The sequence below is a fragment of the Denticeps clupeoides genome, chromosome 8 (assembly GCF_900700375.1).
Source record: "Denticeps clupeoides chromosome 8, fDenClu1.1, whole genome shotgun sequence".
NCBI lineage: Eukaryota > Metazoa > Chordata > Actinopteri > Clupeiformes > Denticipitidae > Denticeps > Denticeps clupeoides.
This window is the reverse complement of record NC_041714.1, coordinates 3,957,841-3,979,095: the sequence shown is the minus strand read 5'-3', so window position 1 is coordinate 3,979,095 and position 21,255 is coordinate 3,957,841. Positions and strand designations below refer to the sequence as shown.

At 46.6% G+C, this 21,255-nt stretch overlaps 4 protein-coding genes across 37 annotated transcripts in view; all 4 read left to right on the top strand.

Annotated features, from left to right (window-relative positions):
* Positions 1–3,044, top strand: part of camk2g2 (calcium/calmodulin-dependent protein kinase (CaM kinase) II gamma 2) — a 52,402-nt gene extending 49,358 nt beyond the window's left edge. For all 28 annotated transcript variants that reach the window (XM_028988297.1, XM_028988294.1, XM_028988293.1 and 25 more), the window contains one exon: positions 49–3,044. The gene's annotated coding sequence lies outside the window, so the exon portion shown is untranslated. The remainder of the gene's footprint in view (positions 1–48) is intronic.
* A 291-nt stretch (positions 3,045–3,335) lies between these two features.
* synpo2la (synaptopodin 2-like a) lies at positions 3,336–13,155 on the top strand. Its single transcript, XM_028988286.1, has 4 exons — positions 3,336–4,240; positions 6,249–6,400; positions 6,508–7,187; positions 8,627–13,155. Exons 1-4 carry the CDS (start codon positions 4,139–4,141, stop codon positions 11,119–11,121), a joined length of 3,429 nt encoding a protein of 1,142 aa, XP_028844119.1. The 5' UTR covers positions 3,336–4,138; the 3' UTR covers positions 11,122–13,155.
* Positions 13,156–15,153: 1,998 nt separating this feature from the next.
* myoz1a (myozenin 1a) lies at positions 15,154–19,927 on the top strand. The gene is made up of 6 exons (XM_028988318.1): positions 15,154–15,308; positions 16,206–16,302; positions 18,276–18,463; positions 18,555–18,807; positions 18,895–19,069; positions 19,152–19,927. Exons 2-6 carry the CDS (start codon positions 16,215–16,217, stop codon positions 19,384–19,386), a joined length of 939 nt encoding a protein of 312 aa, XP_028844151.1. The 5' UTR covers positions 15,154–15,308; positions 16,206–16,214; the 3' UTR covers positions 19,387–19,927.
* A 153-nt stretch (positions 19,928–20,080) lies between these two features.
* Positions 20,081–21,255, top strand: part of usp54a (ubiquitin specific peptidase 54a) — a 47,488-nt gene continuing 46,313 nt past the window's right edge. For 3 of the 7 annotated variants that reach the window (XM_028988276.1, XM_028988283.1, XM_028988285.1), the window contains exon 1: positions 20,096–20,213. The gene's annotated coding sequence lies outside the window, so the exon portion shown is untranslated. Of the gene's footprint in view, positions 20,241–20,357; positions 20,488–21,255 lie in introns of those variants that run through there. The other 4 variants (XM_028988282.1, XM_028988277.1, XM_028988279.1 and 1 more) reach the window with 3 other exon arrangements.

Genomic DNA, 21,255 nt, shown 5'->3' with positions numbered 1-21,255 from the left:
AAGGAACCCAGTGCTGTTCCACTCAATCTATCTCTCTCACCCTCTCAGGTTGCCTGAATTCTGAAGCCTATTGGAGCATTTCTTCTCCGTGGTCGGATTGGCGCCAGGAGCCCAGCCGGAAGAGAAGTTTTTAAAACACAAGGGGGCAAAAAAAGCAAACCTACTTAAAAAAAAGAAAAAAGAAGAACAATTAAATATTTAAAAGCCATCCGGCACCACCACCAGTTCAGTGCAACCCTAGCTAGACATGGGGAGCCGGCTGTGGCTGCAGCCCAGCACTCTGGGTGGTGCATGTTTCTGACGCCCAGTTGGGGGGGTGGGGGGGCGCTGTCTTGTCCTTTTTCTACAGGCTCAACCCATTTTGCCCTTCAATCAGAGGAAAAGCGTTTGAAAGTATTAGCAAAAAAATCTCTATATATATATACTGAAAACGATCACTAGTGTCAGAAAAGATTTTGAGATTTAGATGAACATTTAAAATAATGTGATACTAATTAGCAATGTCAGTTTTTAAATATGACTGCACACCCATTTTAGTGACTGGTGGTGTGTTTTTTTTTTCCTGATTTAACAAAAAGTAACCGCTTTTTTTTTTTTGAGTTGTGATTTGGATGGCATCTTGGAAGAGCCCAAATTATGTTCGTATAAGAAGTAAAGCACCAAAGTGTAGACTTTAGATGTTGAAAGGCATTTATTTTAATGATTCTTTTATTTTATTGGGGGTGGGTAGGAAAGGGGATTATGGGGGGGATTATTTCTCATTGTGATTTGTGGAATTGTTTTATTTTTTATCTCCTGAATGATGCTGTATTTGAAAGGTTTTGTTTGTTGTTAAAAGGGGAAGGGTTATTATTTAACATACTTATATACACAATTATTTATATGGGGAAATGATTTCAGAACAAGTCTTTTGTGTTTGAGTTTGGGACGTGGAGGTGCATGTGAGTGCGGTGGTTGTCCGGCCTCCTCCAGCCTTCTTGGGCCTTTCCGTTCTCGCTCCTTCGCACTAGGCTTTGACACTGAGTGCTGAGATTTGGCTCAGCCTCTCGCTTCTCAGAACCTGAAGTTGCAGAACACTTGCTTTTTAACAACGTTCGGTGTTCTCTATTTATGTCTGCCTCCTGCGCACCAGAGGGCGCTAAACACTACTAACTTGTGGCAGCAATCACAAACTCGTAGGTCACCAACCCTTTCTCACATATCATTTTATATACTATTTGCAGCATGTTTCATTTGGTTTTTGGGGGGAGGGGTATATGGCCTGTACTGTTTTGCACATAAGCTTGAGACTCTATGCTGTTCTGTCCAACTTTGACTGGACTTTTTCTGCAACTTCAGGTTATGAATTCCCTGGCCAAGGGTTTCGTCCTTTCACCCTCTTCTCAGAATGACCCTGACACCAGCCCATAACTATGGGGGCCTACTCTTGGGGCGTCACACTCGTCTGTCCTGCGTCCTGCTTTGGTTGTGGGTGGTTTAATCTGACTGTACCTCTTCACTAGGGCTGTATTGGGAGCGAATGGAAATGCTGGATGTGGCCAGCAGTCACATGAACACTGGTGGGTAAGGGGGGGGCGGTTGGTGTCGGGCATACGTAAAGCAGAAGGCAATCGAAATGTTTTGGTCTTTTTGTCGAGGTTTGTTGTAAATGTTTTCAGTGTTAGTGTACGTAATGTTCGTTATTATCATAGGTGATCTGAGGTCTTTTTTTTTTTTCTCCAGTTTGAAATGTAAATACTAATAAGGTGGTGGGTAGTGGGGGTGGAGTCCATTAGAAAAGCCCCCCTTTGTCCATCCTAAACACACAGTTAGACACAGTGATGTGACACACGGTTTGACTCATACTTCTCTCGCACACACACGCGCGCGCACACACACACATACACACACACACACACAACAAGCTCCCTTTAAGAACATATCCGTTTGTCTATGGTGAAATCATTGGTGTACTGTTTTCTCACTGTGTTAAGTAGTTTTTACATGTGAATTGTTAATGCCAGTGGGCAAAGGGTAGATGTTTTATGCCTTTTCACTTTGTGCTGAGCCATAGTGTTTGTCCAGTGTGTATGTCAACAGTGGGCGGAAAGTAGAGTTCTTATCAAGCGGCGAGAGGGTTCAGTCCGTTTTTAATCATTTTTTTTTTGATGATGATGAATAAATTCATGATTAAATAAGTGTGCCCACTCCTTTCGTCTGCCTCCTTGCGGCGCAGCATGCCACTGGGCTGTGACGCCCCCTTCGCCATGTTGCAGTGTATCGTTCTCCAGCTCTGGTTATTTCTGATGTGTCACAGAGGGCCCGAGCTCGTCTCCCTCTGGCCTGTGGCTTCAGCTTCATCGTTGTGATGTTCCACACAGCCATGGGAATGTTCGTGTGAAAGTTCAGTGCAGTTTACTCTGGCAAACAGCTTTTGAGAGAAAAAAAAAAAAGTTTAAGTCAAAGAGATGTCAAACAAAACAAAGAAAAAAATAGAATCAAGGACTCAAATGACAAAAAACACCTAGATAGTTCTTAGAGCCTTGATGTATGAAAAAGAAAATCCCTAAAAAGCCACTCACTTTAACAACTTTACCTATATGCAGTTTTACGAGAGGAGGAAATATGCATGTCTTCTTTCTGGTAAAATTTTTCACTGTGTGTGTTTACTTAAAGATGGAAATCTATGTATGTTACCTGCATCCTCAAGGTAAATGAATATGGCTCTGTTTCAAATACTAAAATGAAGTGATGTAATACTTTTTTTTTTTTTTAATGAAAAGAATAGCAAAAAAAAAAATACCGTAAAGATGAACTAAATCTTCGCTTGGTATGTTCCCCTATATTAGTAAATTTATTGCATTTTAACCATATACTATGGGGCTTCATATGACTATATTATGGGTTTTAAATTGGATGCTGGATTTTTGCATGACCATACGATTAATAAAACCACGAATTTAAAAAAAAGGTATCAAGTGTTTGTTTGAATGTTAGTAGATCATCATAGCTTTGTTATTATTGAAATGATCTGAAAGTATTTAATAAAAATAACATTTCAACCATGGTGGTCTCTGTGTGCCTTTTGAATTCATGTCTCCATCCCCACAAATTACCCAGTGACCTTAATGTTATCTCACCAGAGACGTGAGTGTTGACCCCCCCACCCTGCTAATTTTGTGTGCTTACACAATGTGAACCTGAATGTGGTTGTAATGGTATATGTGCAGTATGACTCAGTATTATCATGAAGGCTATTTGAAAAGAGCACTTGATATAGTAATGTAATGTAACTTGTGTTATGAAAGGTTAATTTGTGTGTGTGTGTGTGTGTGTTTTGAATGGTGCAGAATTAAATCATCCAGAATGGGGATGAGGTGAGCATAAAAACGACAGAAATAATTCCACACCAACCAAAAAAGTAGTTTGTTACTCTTCTTTTAAGTGAATGATACCACCCAGTGTTTTATCTACTTGTATAAATCCTGAAAACGCCTCACAAGCCCCAAGCTCCTCAATCCAAAATCGTAAAGAGAGTAGCTAATGAGTTCTATTAAATAGTATATTAACACGTTAACTGGACGTGAATAACGTCGGCCCAGTGCCCTCATTTCTGACTTATTGATTTTCTTTTTACTGAGCAGTTCAAGCTTTCCTTTGGGCACAGAAAGATTTGATGTACCTGAAGATCCACTTCCATTTGCTGCCCTTGCCTCGCTGTGTACTTGATGTCTTCTGTCCCCTTCGTTAGGTGCAAGGCCCAGGGGGGCAGAGGCCTATTTTTGGAAAGGATATCACAAATGCCAAGTGAGTGACAGGACAAGTGTGCTTCTGGACCCTCCTCTCACCCAGCTCTGAATTCCACAGTGTAAGCAGCCGAGGTCGACCGCTCTCTCTCTCTCTCTCTTTCTCTCTCTCCCTCCCTCTATTTTAACTCTCCAAGCCACTTTATCCTGCTCAGCAGCACACCGCCCAGCGTGTGAGTGTGAATGTGTGCGCATCACAGCGATACGGTGCTCCGGTGAGCGGGCGAATGGAAGTCGGCTGCGGGACTTTTCTGCTGCCCGGATGTCTGATGGGCCGCCTTTCCACCATGGACACAGTGCTCTGAAGGGCCCGCCGCAGACACACCGGCTCCGGAGAAGATAGTCACGGCACCATGGTGGTGGAGGAGGTCATGATCACACTGGCCGGTGGAGCGCCGTGGGGCTTTCGGCTGCAGGGTGGCGTCGAACACCACAAGCCTCTTCAGGTGGCCAAGGTACCACAACATTCAGCATCAACCAATGCAGAAAGATGCAAGATCCTTGCATAATATGAAGCATTTCCAGAAGTATCCTTCAATTTAATAAATTTAACCCAATTCCACAAGATTAACTAATTTAGCTACATTTAACCTCTTCACTCTCGTCCGTAAACATCTTCTGCAGCTCTCCAAGCAAACGTGAAGTTTGTTCACAAACGTGCCTTCTCTATTTTTTTGTCACATTAAGTGAACGGTTACCTCTTCTTTCCAGATGTTCTGTGGTTTATTTGTTTCACCAGCTGTGCAGTTTTCTCCTTAGCTGGATATTTGGGAAAGATCTGATCTCCCCTCCTTTGTTCATCCAGCCTGTCTGAAAACAGGACACAATTGACGTTTGGCATGTGCGTTCTACTCTGTAGCTTCTCTCCTTTTAGGTCGGGAAAGGGACTTCTTGTCCACATCTGCTGCTGCTAAAATTATTATTGACTTTGGAGTAGAATTTTTAACCCCGTGAACATTTCACCCCGGCCCTTCGTGCAGTTTAGTTTCGATTAAACGGCCATGGTGTAATGAGCTGGCTACTCCAGCTCCCACGGCTTCTTCTGTCACACAGGGGTTGGCATGGCTGGCCTGACACTGTGTTTAAACTGGGGCAGGCTGTGGCACGGCTCAACCTTTCTGTAAAGCAGTGACGAGTCCCGGCAGACTGACAGTCAATATTTATGCCCTCTCTATTACTGGGTGCACCAAATCAGGAGCACTTTGTCAGGATTAGACCTTGAGGACCTGAGATTTAGTTATGGTATCAGAAATGTCATTTGCTAACTATTTCAAGGGAGGCCGGCTGAACCCTGTTTCACTTCCAGCAGCACATCTGCTCCTCCCCGCTGTGAAAAGCTGAACATCTTGACCTTTTATTTAGAAACAGTGAGTGACATGTGCTGTAGTTTAATGGGACCAGGTTAAAGGGTAATGGTGCTGCCCTAGGTGGCATTATAGGGCATGACAGGGTGCAGACAGACTGTTCTTTTTTTGAAAGATTGTTTCAGTTTCATTGAGCTTATTGTCAATGCATTAATGCCAATTCGAATAATGAATGCCACTTCTATGCAAAATTGTGCTAAAATCTAGAGGAATCTGTAATACAGTGCTGTTTTGAAACATCAGATTTTAAATTATTTTGGAGATCAATTACTAAGAGAATGATTTGTGTCTGGCACCACATGATTTGTAGTTAATAAGTTGGCCAGAAATAAAATTAATAGTATATACAGAACAGGCCAAAAGTTTGGATACCTTCTCATTCAATATGTTTTCTTTATTTTCATGACCATTTACATTGGCAGATTCTCACTGAAGGCATCAAAACTATGAATGGACACATGTGGAGTTATGTACTTAAAAAAGGTGAAATAACTAGTTTCTTTGCTCTGATTACTGCTTTGCACACTCTTGGCATTCTCTCGATGAGCTTCAAGAGGTCGTCACCTGAAATGGTTCTCCAACAGTCTTGAAGGAGTCCCCAGAGGTGTTTAGCACTTGTTGGCCCCTTTGCCTTCACTCTGCGGTCCAGCTCACCCCAAACCATCTGGATTGGGTTCAGGTCTGGTGACTGTGGAGGCCAGGTCTCCACTTTTTGTTAAGTACATAACTCCACATGTGTTCATTCATAGTTTTGATGCCTTCAGTGAGAATCTACCAATGTAAATGGTCATGAAAATAAAGAAAACACATTGAATGAGAAGGTCCAAACTTTTGGCTTGTACTGTATATAAACAGTCAATTCAAATAAAATGTCTGCCGCATTAGTCAAATATCCCGAAATGTCTGATGAACGGGCTGACCGGGTTGATTTGATGGTTGACACGACTCAGAGATGCAGCAGGCTCACCCCACCATCCCAGTCTTGATGCTTTCTCTTATCTCCTTTGTTATTAATGCCACCCACGATGCTCCACACATCTCCCACATCTCACTCAGGAGGACTTTTGTCAGGATTTAATAGCCACTGGTGTTGTTGCAGGTCCGTAAGCGCAGTAAAGCATGTCGTGCCGGCCTGCGCGAGGCGGATGAGCTGGTGTCCATCAACGACAGGCCATGCGGGGGTCTTTCCCATGCCCAAGCCATGAACTTAATTGACTGCTCCTCAGGAACTCTTCACATACGGGTCAAAAGGTCAGGCATAAGCACCATGCGTCTTCTGGTTCCTAATGCAGGACTTCTATACTGTGTTTCCCCATGATATTTTCACCACACTGATGTTTGCCCCGCCTCTTTTTCAGGGCACCAGCTGGATTCCAGTCAGTGGTTCTTCTACCTCGTGCCCCTTCGCCCCGCATTGATAAAGAATACCGTGCCGCCCTGAGGGCCATGTCTCCATCAAGCTCCAGGCCTCAGCAGCAAGCTGTGCGCCAGGTCCACCGGAGCTCGGTCATTTCTCCCACAGGTCGCAGCGGCCTCACCTCCCCACTTGGCAGCGAAGCCTACTATGGTGAGACGGACAGTGATGCAGACGTGGCTGCCCAGGAAAGGCACAGACGGCAAAAGCGCCGCAGCCCCAGCAGCTCCCCAGGCAAGGCTGGTCGCGTGTCTCCAGAGGGCGGAGAAACCTCAGAGATGAGTGGCTACGACAGTGCTCCAGACCCACTGGGGGGTCCGGACATTCTGCCAGGTGTGGCGCGCCGAGAGGTCATCTACCAGCCCCCACCACCCAGAGCCTGGTCCTCTCAGACCTCCACAGAAACGTCCTCCATGAGTGCTGACGACCAGAGAGAGATGGTGGCTGAGGAGGACAGTGGCTTCCAGGACCTCCACATGGTTCCCCCTCTGGTGTCGCCGGTGCGGGCAAAAGAAGCTCTGATGCTAGGGTCCCGTGGCCAGCTGGTCCCCATGGTGGGACCTGTGGACATGCCTGTAGATGAGGAGCTAACAGTCACATACATGGACAAAGCTAAGCAAGCCAGTGAGTATATGAATACATAATTTCTCTGTTCACCACAGTCACAAATTAGTAGCACATCGCTTTCCCATGAAATTCTCTTTTTAAATTCAAACTTCTTATTAGCAGATTTAGTTACTGTGGATTGATATACGCCCACGTATCATTGATTATGTAACAGTCCCCTTAAGCGACAATACGATAATCAGCCCTGAACTTTCAGAGGAGAAAGGAGATGGTCACCCAGGGTCCTTCCACACAGCCCAGGAACTATATTTGTCGTGTGCTTTGGTGGTCCGATAACCTGAGCAGAGCTTCTGAGAGCTGGCAAAGGCATCCCCAGCTGCCACCTGATATCAAGTACCAGAGCGTCCTTCTCTCCTTCTCACCCCTGTTTCCCTCTCTCAATCTCTTGCAACTTTTGTTCTCTTCTTCAACAGACTTCTCTTTTACTTCTCCGCGTTCCCCCCTCCCCATTCCTGATCCTTTATTTGTTCCCTCTCCATTATCCATTACTGACAAGCTGTTCCATTTCTTTAACAGATATGAAGCCAGCTGCTTACCACCAGTGAATCATATTTTTATGTCCCCATTAACGAACGGTCATACACCAACATGTTCTATTAATAGCAGTCTGAACCATGTCAAAGCGCCTTGTTTAATGGTCTCATTCCTTGTTTAATGGTCTCACCTAATGGCTAAAGAGTCAGTATGAATCCGTATGAAATTGCCTTGGTGAGAGCGCGCGGCTAGAAAGGTGTACAGGCAGCACACCTGATCTCTCTACGGACACTTTTAAACTGGATCTCATGGAAGCCTGGGCTATTTGAGGGTGTGCTGTTTCTAGAACACTCAAAAATATATTACAGATATACCTAAAATGAGACCTAACAAAGGATGTTGCTGGATATTGAATTCATCTTATGCATTGGTTGATGCAAACAAAATTATACTTTCTGTTTTAATCAGGAACCTTATTTTAGATAAACTGTCAATGAAGGTTTGCTTCTAGTCCAGTTCTAGTCAGCTTTTAGGCAGCTTATGTGATTCTAGCACCATCACCGAGTGGGTACAGTGGTGTCTTGTGTGGAGAAAAAAAAGTGCTGCTGAAGTGCTGCTCAAGAGTCGTAATCTGTGACTGAAAACTGCTTTGAGAGACTTCTAGAGCACGGCGAGCGTTAGCATGTGCCTGTAAATTTGATAAGCCACAGACATGCAAGGTATTTTCCCCTTGATGTGGAGCCGTGGCTGTTGGAAAGACGTGCGATTAGAGGTACTTGAAAAGAGGATGCTTGTTATAGATGCTCCTGAGCTATGTTTGCACCCTGATGTCACAGAGTGATGGGGTTAAAGTTGGTAATCGATCCCTGGCTGGTCTGAGGCAGCTATGTAAATGACTTACCAGGGAATCCCTGATTAGAGTCATGGTGCAGAACACTCACTTGGCCTTTTGTTCCTGGCAGAACTGAATCGTGGGGAGAGCCTTCAGGACAAGCAGGTCAAGGAAGCCCGCAGCAAGTGCCGAACCATCGCCTCGCTCCTCACTGACGCTCCCAATCCCCACTCCAAGGGTGTGCTGATGTTCAAGAAGCGCCGCCAGCGCTCCAAAAGGTACACCCTCACCAGCTTTGGCAGCGTGGACGAGGACCTGCGTCAGGACTCGCAGGAGGAGGACGGTGTTTTTCCCGGCAGTGAGTCCGAGTTTGACGAGGATGGCTTCTCTGCCGCCCCAGACCCCACATGGGACAGTGACTACCTGGAGCTTCTGGAGAAGAGGGCGGCCAGTGTAGTTGGCCGTCCCATGGATGGCACAGATGACTCTTCCAGTCCAGGCCTGAGCAACACGTCTGGGAAAGGGGCTCAGCTTTTTGAGCAACAGAGGAAAAGAGCTGCTGAACATGCCAAAAAGATGCAGGCCCAGACCCAAAGCCAACTTCAAGAACAGATACACACCCTGTCAATGGCACCAACCACACAAGCCTTTCCTGTTCAAACCCCACCGCAAGCTGCGCCACATGTGCTGGCTGCACCCGAACCTCCGCCAGCTGCTCCAAAGCCTCTTTTACACCAGAATGAAGTGTCTCCAACTAGACAGAAATCCTCAGCACCGCTGACTCTGGACCCAGCTGCATCTCATGGAACAGTGGCCAGTGGCGATCTCGGAATCATCCATGGTTCCGCTACATCACTAACACAAGCCGTGGTTAAAGGACCCCTTCATGACAGCCCAGCCAGTCCCATTGTGTCCACTCTTCCTGCTCCAGCAAGTCCAGAAGTGTCCAGCTCAGTGTTGAACCGGACTGCTCGTCCCTTTGCACCAGGCTTCATCAGCCACCGCGCCTCCACTGCACCAGTCGTCTTCCGGCCCACCGGGGTCAAGAAATCGCCCCGTCCGGTGTCAGTGGCGCTTGTGGCTCCACCCTTCTGCACGCCCGAGGATAGAGACCTGAATGCTGTCTCCATCTCACACGGCATGTCAGCCATTACCGGCCCAGCTTCCCTCATTCCTCCGGTTCCAGTCAGTCACATTCATGCTCCTTTGCCACCAGTGGTCCTCAGTCCTGCGGGGGAATCCGTTCCGGTCCCTGCCCCAATGCCCCCCCTAATCACACCAACCGTGGAGAACTTACCAGCAGCATCCCAGTCCGTTTATGCTCCGGATGTAGTGAAACCAATGGCCCCAGCTTTGTCCGCAGTGCCTGCTCGAACCAGGGTTCCTTCAAGTGGACCCATGACCCCCACCTCCCCCATGTCTGTGCACCAAACACCCAAAGACAGAGACTCAGCCCCCAGTGGCCGAACGGGAATATTGCAGGAGGCCCGGCGGCAGAGTTCAGGCAGGCGCATGTTCACGATGCCGGATGAAAAGAAGAACTCACCCAATCCCTTCCTCCTCTCCATGGTGCAAAATCTGGATGACAGGCAGAGAAACCGGATGCAAGAAGCTGATGAGTATGAACCAGTTGACGAAGACGAAGCTGGTACTCAAGGCAAAATTCCTCCACCAGTTGCCCCCAAACCCCGCATCATCCCTGAGGTGACCCAGATACCCCACGCGGAGGGGAAAGGGGCTGAGCTTTTTGCACGTAGGCAGAGTCGGATGGACTTGTATGTGGTGGACACACCACCCTCCATCCCGCATCAGCAGCAGCTACAGATCCAACAGTCGTTCACCGGACATGAGCGAGACATTTCACCAACTCAGTCCCTCCCTGGTCAGTGGAAATATTCTCCCAATGTTCGAGCGCCTCCACCCATTGGATACAATCCCTTGCTTGCGCCAACTCGTCCCATGGGACCTCAGCGTGATGAAGCTCGGCCACTGGCTTCGCAAAGGGGAGGACGGGCTGGACAGAAGGAAGGAATCAAAGCCATTGATTTTATAAGGAGGCAGCCATACCAGCTCAATTCAGCGATGTTCGGGGGAGCCTCTTCCCAGACTCAGCCCTCCTACCAAAGGGAAGGACACACCCTGACCCCACCCAAACAGATCCCGGTCAAGGCAGCGCGTGTTTATGAAATCAAACGTTTCTCCACACCAACGCCCATGTCGGCCCCAACGCTGACCCCGACCGTGATAGCTCCACGCTCTGCCACCACACTGGGTGAGCGCATTTCCAGATCCGACATGACCTCTCCTCCGCCGGCGCCACCTTCCCAAACTCCAGCCGCACCCTCTTCTGTCTACGCCCCTACCCATGGCCTTCCTCAGCTCCCAAAATTCTCTGCTCCTCCAATGCCATCTGCTCATCCGCTGCCTTTCACCCCTGCAGCGTCCATGAGCGGCCTGCCCTACGCTAGCAGCCTGCAGGCTGCGAAGCAGTTCAAGAGCGCGCCCGAGCTCAGTGCCCTGACCCCCCTGAGGGCGTCGGCTGTCCAGGTGCCCAAGCCGCGCTTTGTTGCCACTCGGGTGGGGATCCAACCACACGTGTGGAGACCTGGTGCCTTCCATCTATGAGAAAAGAGCCTCCATGGTTACTAAACCTTCCTATAGCGAGCTTCTCCATCTTCATCATCCTATCCTGTCATCATCATCATTATCTTGTCAAATGAAGTAGGCTGCCAAATTGCAAAATCATCTTTCACATTTATGTTGTGAAACCTGTATGTCATGTATTATCAAATAGTGCATGCAATGTACAGGTTTCTGTGTATGAGGATGTTTTAGGGATTACATTTTTTAGTAGTAAGTGAAGTCAACATAACAACATGAGATATAACAGTGAGAACGGATGTATTGTGTACTCTTTCCAAGGCTTCATTCTGCTGCTATATTGCATTATTATATAATGCTGTATATTTCATCCATGCTCCTGGCAACCCTCTCAGTAGATTTATTTCAGACCTATCTTGGGGGCACTTTTAAAATGCAAAGTTAATATATAGTGAATTGCCAGAGGTCATGGTGCCTCCTCTTTGCTGTTGAAAACCTAAACGAAATGTTGTAAGATGTTTAGTCATCTTTAAGAAACTGGGTCAGTGACTTGAGACCATGCAACACTGAAAGCTGATGGCAGAAGAATGTTCAATGGGGGGGTCTGAAAGTCCTAAAGGTCACTAATGATCTCACAGTTGTAGAAGTCAGGTAGAAGAGAGGATTCTGGATATCAAGTGATCATGACCTCATAGACAGAGGAAAGGGCAAAAGTCCTCTAAGCTCTTCCTCGTTTGAGGCTCGGTTCTGCAAGAACCAAGAACTGGAGAGTTTCTTAAACTGAGTTTAACGCTATAAAATGAAAGATTTGTCCCATGAAGCACTTTCCATAGATGCAGGGAAGTCTTGAGGTTTGTGTGTGTGTGTGTGTGTGTGTGTGTGTGTTTGTGTGTTCAGCTCAGATACACTGCGCAGTAATGCTATGTCTTTTTGGCAAGGCCAAGACTGAACAGGTGCCCTGCCTATTTGTGGACCTGAGTAAACAACACACTATGCTGGATAATTCAAATTAGCCCGGTCTGGATGCCTGATGTTCTTTCTAATGGATTAAACTGGTAGTTGGACACAATCAGTGTGATTGATTTTTTTTTTATTGATTCTGACTAGAAAATATTTTATTTGAGGTCAAAGATAGAAACCAGAAGGGTTTGAGCCACAAGGGAATGTAATAATGGATACAAGAAAGCATGGGAAAATGTCTTACTGACTGCAAATTTTTTTAGGTCTAGAAAGGTTGAGACAATTATCTACTCAAGTTGCCTTAAAACATACACATTACCAATGGACTCTCTTCATAAGATGGTGGCAGTGCTTTGGTCATTTAAAATATATTTAACAAATCATTGGACATTGGTGAAGTGAAGTGATTGTCATAGTGAAACACTGCAGCATAGCACAGTGACTCAACAAAATGTGTCCTCTGCTTTTAACCATCACCCTTGGTGAGCAGTGGGCAGCCATGACAGGCACCCGAGGAGGAGTGTGTGGGGACGGTACCCTCCTCAGGTGGCACCTCAATGGATCAGGATGGGGATCCAACCTTCTGATCATGGGGCCACTTCCTTAACCGCTAGGGCAACCACTGCCCCAGTGTGATTGCAGACCACTTTTAATGATGTGAAGTAAGTGATGAGGAACTGGGATCTGAGACCTAAACAACATGGAGAGATGGAGAGATGGAGAGAGCAATAGAGGGACAGCTGACACGAGAATGATATATCCCTATTGGATGGCGGCATCTTGATATATGCATGGTTTCTCTGCAACGGAGTATTAGAAAACTCCTGTATATGTGTTTTGTAGAACATATGGTAATCCCTATCCAGGACAGGGTCCATTATGCTCCATTGCATTTTTACTTTTTTATTTTTTAAACGAAAGCCTGCACAAATAGACTGTTGTCATGTTCTTTGATTACAACGCTGCAATTGCAATGCATTAGGTTTTGCATGTTCTGTAGTCAGTGGCAGTGTCTGGAACTGTGGAATAAATGGGAGGAATGTGCATTTGACTGTAAAAGACATGTACTTAAACACAATAAAACCAATTTTAAAGGAATCTCTCATAGTTTGCTTTTAGCTGTTGATGTTTTTAAATTAAAATGTAGAATTTTCAACAGACAATTAAGCCAGTACACTGTGTGTTAATATTGTGTGTTAATATTCTTCTGTAGAGGGTCCAGAATTTTACAGATTACAGATTTTTTAAAAAGGAAACTGCCTTGAATACACCTTTGACCAACCAGCAATAAACCTCAAATAGACAAACATTTTTATTTGGCAAGGTCATTCATTTCATATGAATATTCAAGAATATTCAACAAACGTAGTGCATGTGTACCAAACTGCCTTATTTCACATCAGAGCTTGAAACGTGGGGATTTTGCTGGACAACCGTTTGGACCACCGTTCCTTCCCGGCCCGTTTCAAGCATTAAGTAGAGAAGCAAACAAATTTTTCCAGGACAAACCAGAGAACCTTCCAGAGAGGATACTTCACGTTAGTGAAGTACTGTTCACGGCCTTCACCGAGTTCTTGCCGACTGGTGAAACTCCCATAATTATGCATACATTGATTAATCACAATGACCACCATTAATACTGAGCAGGTTCCTCTTTGGCCACCTCCGCCTCTAAAATGGCGGTTGCGGCTACTGCAGTTTTAGAGGCAGTATTATTGTATTTTTATTTATATATATATATATATATATATTTTTCTGTCTAGTTTCAAGAGTTCATACTTGAGCAGCTGTTATTAAAAGGTCGTTTATTATACAAATGACACTACGATGCACGAACATTGTCCATAAAAACTGCAACCTGTATCGATGATGTAGTCTGTGTAAATTTCTTCATTACAGCTTATTGATCAGCGAGGACATGAGAACGTTTCAGTGGCTGCACTCTGGAAGGGCGAACCAGGAAGGCAATAAACCATCCAGCTACTCAATTTAAAGGTCCGTTTAAAACAATTGGCTGTTAATAACAGATGTTAGTTTTGAGATTGTGACTTTCTCACTTAATGACCACCTTAGCATGATCACACATTGTGACAACTTTTCATTTAATTGTGAATTATTCATATAAATAATTCATAGTCATTTTTAGATTTATCCACGTATAATTAGAAACCCATTTTAAATGCTGGACTGCTGCATCCATTTGCTGCAGCACGAGGGCGCTGTTTGAAGTGTTTTCATGGGAGGTGACAGTTTTGGTGCGACGCAGGATCATGCAGTACTGCATGAAGGTGCCAACATGCTTGTGGATGCAGGGAAGTCTTATGTGTTGCTCCTCCAGTGGACTAAATCTACCAAGGGGTTAAAATTGACAAGTAGTGGAGAAATGTGGATGTGTTTGGTCATAAAATTGTATGATGGTGTGTTTTTCCAAACCAGAACCATATCTTTTCATTCACATTTCTGTATTCCACTGAGCACACGTAGGTGCTAACGTAAATTTTCCCTCGTTTTTCTAAGAGCAGAGTGTGTGCAAATGAACCAAAATGGACTTATGAACCCATGATGCTGTTTCAGAGTGTGATGTGCTGAAGTGTCCTGAAGAGAATACTACATAAGGATTTTCAGCCTGGAAAACAGCCAGTCTGTTTCTGCATCCATCCATGTTTCCACATTTCAAGGTCAGGGTTTCACTGGAGGCTTCAACACCAAGAGGGGAAGCCTCGCCACAATGTTGTCCCAGCGCAGGACACTTGAACTTGACCATAATATACGCTAGCGTTAAATATCATGAATATCTCTGGAATATCTGCTGTCAGAATATCAGAACTGACTAATCAAACGTGGGATTTACTGGATCTGACGTTCATAATGTGAAAATCCTGTCCCTGCCCACAGATAATTCATGAAGAGGCGAGAGGGTTGGGAGTGAACTCCACCCCCCCACCCCACTCCCGCGACCCCTTTACAGAAAATAAAACTGACCCATCTGAGACAGAGGGCCGCTCTTCCTCGACCACCTATTTATAGCATCTCAGCCATCTGCAAGAAAGATACGGGTCTCTTGATGTCCCCATCAGCACTTACTGAGTAGATTCACCCCCCCTCTCGTGTCCACTTTTACCCCCCTCCCTCTCAAAGATCTGCCATCCCAGCCACTCGCCCGGGATCTAACTGCACACACAGGCTCAAAGCACCCTGGGATTTGTATAAATTTGACTGATTTGTACGTCGCTTCTTCCCGTCAGACCTGGGTAAGTACAAAAAAAACCCAAACTGATTTCCATTCTACGTAACATCCACCGTAAAGGCCGCCAAACAGCATCGGAGCGCCACATTCTGCTTTTCCAGGAACATTAACTTCTATAAAAGTTGTTAATATCACAATAACTTTCACCACATGCCTTCGGAAGCCAAACACCCGGTGGGAATGTGCTTAGCCGCGCTTCTTTTCTAAGCCGTGCACGGCCCAGGATTCCCAGCTGGAGAAACGTGAGCCCGGTGGCTCCCAGCTCGTGGCCCTCGGCGCCTGCCCCACCCTCATCTGCGGCCGACTTTGGGGGAGATTCTGCGCTTCTCGGTGGAATTCTTCCGCGTGTGCGCGCCCTTCATACGATACGCCACTGACGCCACAGTTGTCGCTAAAAGGTCTTGCTTCAGACTGATGCTTCAAAAATAGCTACGGTAGATTGGGTTTCAGTCGAGCCGATGCGGCGCGATGTTTGTCATTAACCGAGCCTTGAAGAAGCTGCGCTGCACTTTCCTGAATGTTTGAAGGACACGGGCCTCTAGGATACCTCTGTGTTTGGCTTTGCACGTTTCCTGCTAAATACTCCATCTTTTCTAAAAAAAAAAAAAAAAAAGTGGCTCTCTTGAAAGGTGCCAAGCATTCCATCACAAAGCCTGCTGACGTGCCATAATGTTTACCGTCGGCCGTCCCAGGAATCTGCGGAATGCGGAGTTCACAGGCGTGAGATATTTGGGGGGGGGGTCTTCTGCATCGACCCCCATGGGCTTGGATTCCAAGGTTTAGTTTTCAAGCCTTCACACAGCGCCATGCGTGCTGAGGACATAATGGGGATTTTCTAACAGATGAAAACGATTCCGCTGAATTATCCGTAAACGTCAGGCTGCTGTGCTTTCTCCCCCAGTCTGCAGCCATGCCCCTCTCCGGAACTCCGGCTCCACCGAACAAACGGAAAAAGCTCTCCAAGATCATCACTGACCTGTCCCACATCGCCCAGGATGGTAATGCCACACTTACGCACGCAGAACAAGGCCTAAGCCTGGCAACACCCCTCAAACTCACTGTTTCCTGAACACAACCTGCACGGCAGAGGACCACATCACGTGGCGGCGCGTCCTGGCCAGTCGGGCAATACGGGTGCATGTGTTCGGACGCACTTCACACCTGCAGGTTCTTTCTGAGCCGGCAAGAGATTTGTTTTCGCTGGCAAAAGCCAAGACGTGCAAGAGGCGTGTCCTGTGGTGGCACGAGCGAGAGGAAGTGGACCAGGGGGGGCCGAGCCAAACCTGGCAGGCAGGCAGCTGGTCTGTGGGCTGGGCTCTCCGGTGATGACTGGTCATGCTATGTAGAACAGGAGAGGGGGTGGGGAGTTATTTTTAGCCCAATTATTTTGCTCATTCCAAACTTTGTGAGGATCTTCGGGACCGTTGTCATGTCATGTTGTCATTTCGCATCACTGCACTTAACGTGTCCTAATAAGTGCTGGCCTGTCACGCGCAGAACCAGTGTCACCCGTATATTTCACAGGCGGAACGGCATCTGTCTATTGCGGTTATCATGTGGACACTCTCCCTGCAGCTCAGACATGGGCTCCACACTACGGTGAAGTGGAATTACATAACTTCTCGAGGGTTTAATTACAAAAAAATAGCTGCAACATCCTTGCATTTTCACCACTGTCTTGTCATCCATTATTCACTGTGCATTTATGTTTGAAACATATGTGCAACTGTTGCACTTTTATAGAGTTTTTTTTTATAGACACAGACACAACTTAAGTTTTAGCAAAAATTGAAAAATAAAATTTATACCAATTTCAGACAAGTCCATTCAATCAAGTCATTTTTATTTACGAAGCACGTTTTAGACAACCAAAGTACTGGCCAAGTACTTAAAATGGTATATTTAAACAGTAATCATTTTATTCATAGTAATAAAATTTAAGTAGCCCAAAAAAAAGATGTAAGAGCCAACTGTAATTTAAAAAAAAAATTAAAAAAAATGCCTATTCATGCACTATAGGTCACAGGCACACAACTCCAGTGCCACTAAAGGACGACGGTCACTGTAAATTACGTTTTCCTTTTCCATGTCACGAAGTGCTCTAGTTCATGTTAGAGACTGACTGGTCCATATCCTTTCCATGGCTTTGCTTCTGCCTAGTTGGACGACTTTAGAGGCCAAGGAGATTCACGTTTGCTGGAGCAAAATGTTGACTTTCACAACTTGTGATGTAAAAAAGTATGCAAATATTTATTTCCTTGTTTTATGTAAAACAATGTGTTAGGCAATAATGCTTTTCCTTCCACGTAGAATCTCACCCGTCACTGACTGTAACCACTATAGTTCCAAACGTATTCAAGCTTTTTAATTTCCTCAGTGTACAAAAAAACGAAATGCAACACCAAACTGTGTGAAGCACAAAGATGAAAACCTTAAGCCTGACGCCAATAGCCTGCTTTCAAATTTTCTCTGTACCACAGGAAAAGACATTTCTACACCTGGACATTTTCACAAAATGTAACATTGTGCACACAGGGCCTTTATCTTTTTGATATTACTATATATACAGTATAGGCCAAAAGTTTGGACACACCTTCTCATTCAATTCACTCAATTCAACTCCACATGTGTTCATTCATAGTTTTGATGCCTTCAGTGAGAATCTACCAACGTAAATGGTCACGAAAATAAGGAAAACACATTGAATGAGAAAGTGTGTCCAAACTTTTGACCTGTACTGTATGTGTATATAACACATCTCTTCTCACATCCGGTCAGATATTTCGACTTTAAGGGGGGGACAGCTACTTTTTTTAGGTGTAAAACAATGTAGCCTCAGTGTTATGGGGTACCAGGAAAAAAAAACAGCTCACATATTACAGTGATTTAGTGAATGCAGTGCCAGACTGTGTGTGTGTGTGTGTGTGTGTGTGTGTGTGTGTGTGTCATGGTTTCCACGAATCCAACACAGAATATGAGTCTGAGCCAGAGGCGTCAGAGTTTGACCTGGGGACAAAGATCCGGGCACCCAGGGACATCATGTTGGAGGAGCTGTCCCTTCTGAAGAACAAGGGCTCCAAGATGTTCAGAATGAGGCAGCAGCGCGTGGAGAAGTTCATCTACGAGAACAACCCCGATATATTCAGCAGTGATTCGATGGTGAGATTAAGAAAGGAGCTTTTCCTGCAGCCCAGAGCACCACATCTTCAGATGGACTCTAACTCTACTTTTTTCTTTCTCGTTTAACCAGGAGAACTTCCAGAAGCTGGTGCCAAGCCTCGGGGGGCAAATGATGGATGTTGGCGGCCGCTTGGTCAGCAGGCAGATGGTTGGCCAAGCCGGTGGGGGCGGCGCGCCTGTGCCCCCTCCCAAACCTGGAAGTGTTGGCAAGGGTGCAAGAGCAGGGTTGAGTGCAGGAGGAGGAGTGGCTGGTCTAGGTGGCGCTGGAGGTGCCGGTGCCGGCGGCGTCGGCGCTTCTGGAGCTCAAGCGGTCGCCGGCCAGCGTAAGTGTGGAGCGTCGGTACACACCGTTATTTAACGGCAGGACACCGGCGCCACCGCTGAATTTATCGCCGTGTACAACTCTACAGCAGGAGGGAGAGCAGGCCAGAGTGCTGCCAAGAAGAAGTGTGAGTATGTCAAGACATATGTGTCACCGTGGGAACGTGCGATGAAGGGCAACGAGGAGCTGATGGCGACGATGAAGCCCCATATGCCAGGGCCTTGTGCTCACCCCGACCTGCCCAAGTTCAAATGCTTCAACAGGTACGTCCCCACCGAGTCCCACCGCTGTCCAACTCGTCTTTGCGCATACAAAGTGTCTCATTCGCCCCACGCCTGTCGCCAGGTCTGCGATGCCCTACGGCGGCTTTGAGAAGGCGTCGCAGCTCATGACCTTTCAGCTGCCGGATATTGAAGTGGCCAACGAGGAGCCCGAGCCCGCGGTGGTTTACCAGCATGATATCAGCGCACGGCCTTCCTTCAACCGCACCCCCATCGGCTGGGTGGGCAGCAGTGAGGCCAGCAGCATCCACATGGAGCTGGAGACCGTGCCTTTCGACGGGGAGACTGACGACCTGTGACGAGTGACATGTTCACAAATCAGCCCGCCCGACAGACACACAGATGATCGAATCAGCAAAACATACAGCTTTCAGTAATGTCCCGCCCCCACACAAAAAATAAAAAATATCAAAAATACATTTCCCAGCGTCAAGGTCTCAATCTCAGCTGTGCTAAGCAGTCGAACATGCGGTGAACATGAGAGGTGACAGAGGGCTTTGTGTTATATAGGAAGATTTCATTATGGTACAGGCCTTCAGAAACAGGATTATGGGCTTTGTTTGAGGAAATGGACATGCTAGGAATAATAAAAATGCAATAATGCGGACAGTCACCTTTACGGTTATGAAGTCAGTGTCCCGCTAAGAAGGATTTACTGTCTTGCGCTCATATGCTCTGTAGAACTTCAGTTTGGATGTATGAAAATGGAATCTGGTTGATCTTGTAGGGTCTACCTACGGTGTACAGTACAGTGCAGCTTTTCTAGACCCCGCTTTTTCTGAACATTGCTCTTTATTCAAATGTCTCGCTAAAGTACAATAAACTATTTTCAAATCCCCATTCACCCTGTTAATGCACTTTTTATTATTATTGTTATTATATTAACGCTGGTATAGTGTCCACGCTGTGAAGCATTACATCATTCAGGTGACAGAGCAGGACCCGCCCCTCCCCGCCCCGCCCCTCCCCATTGTCGCACTACTACTACCTGCAGGGAAATATCGCGATACTTGGTTGCCTTGGCTGCAGCACCAAGTGACGCCGGAGGATGTTTGAGGTTTAGCGGCGGAGAAATGCTCCCGGTTCTGAAGCGGAGGACGGCGGCGCGGCTGCGGGCTCCGGGACGGTGAGGGGGCGCGAACTTGCTTCTCGGGTATTTGTGTGTTATTGTCATCATTTTTAATCTGTGGCGGAGGGACGCTGCTGCTGGCGGGGAGGGAGTAGTTGCGACTTGGTAAAGTTCGGCGGAGCGCGGGGTGACGTCGCAGCGGCCGAGGGTGATGAGGGGGATGAGGATGAGGAGGATGGTGATGGTGCTCCGTGCGCAACGCTGATGACTCCGGTTTTCGTGAGGAAGGGCAGGAGAGAGAGAGCGTCAAGCCGCTGGATGCGCTGCGAAGGTAAAAGATGGACGTCGCCAAAAAAAACAAAGAAGAAACTGCTGAGGAAGCGGACGCTAGCTGTGAATCTGCCAGCTAGCCGTTCCGGGGCAGAACGTGTACGCGTGCGCGCACGCAGGTCCGGTGTGTGTGTGTGTGTGTGTGTGTGTGTGTGTGTGTGTGTGTGTGTGTGTCGTGCTGGTGACGTGCCGTGGTCCCCGCAATGTCACCCAGCGTCGCAGCGGTTCCGGTCGGACACACGGTCCTCGGGTCACTCACTACCCACTTTAACACCGAACAAAATGTCTTTTTCAAACCTCAAATCTCATATCTGGCGTGTGGACTGCTGCCAGTCACATGCACGGTATTGATTCTCAGCAGACTGGATGTGTATCATCTAACCAGGAGTGCATTTACATGGACACTCATCAACAAGTTCAATAGTACAGTAATGCACTAAAATGATGGATACAGAATGGATACAGAATTTATGTATTTATTGTTGATTGTGATACACTGCAGCACAGCACATGGTGACACAATGAAATGTGTCCTCTGTATTTAACCATCACTTTTGGTGAGCAGTGGGCAGCCATGACAGGCGCCCGGGGAGCGGTGCTTTGCTCAGTGGAACCTGGCAATTGGAACCGGCAACCTTCTGATTACGGGTCCGCTTCCATACCCGCTAGGCCACCACTGCCCCAGAATGGCCATGGCATTCCGATTTAATCTGAATGATCTATGAACTTTTCCACTAAGCCTGCGGTCAGGCCTCACAATATTTGTAAC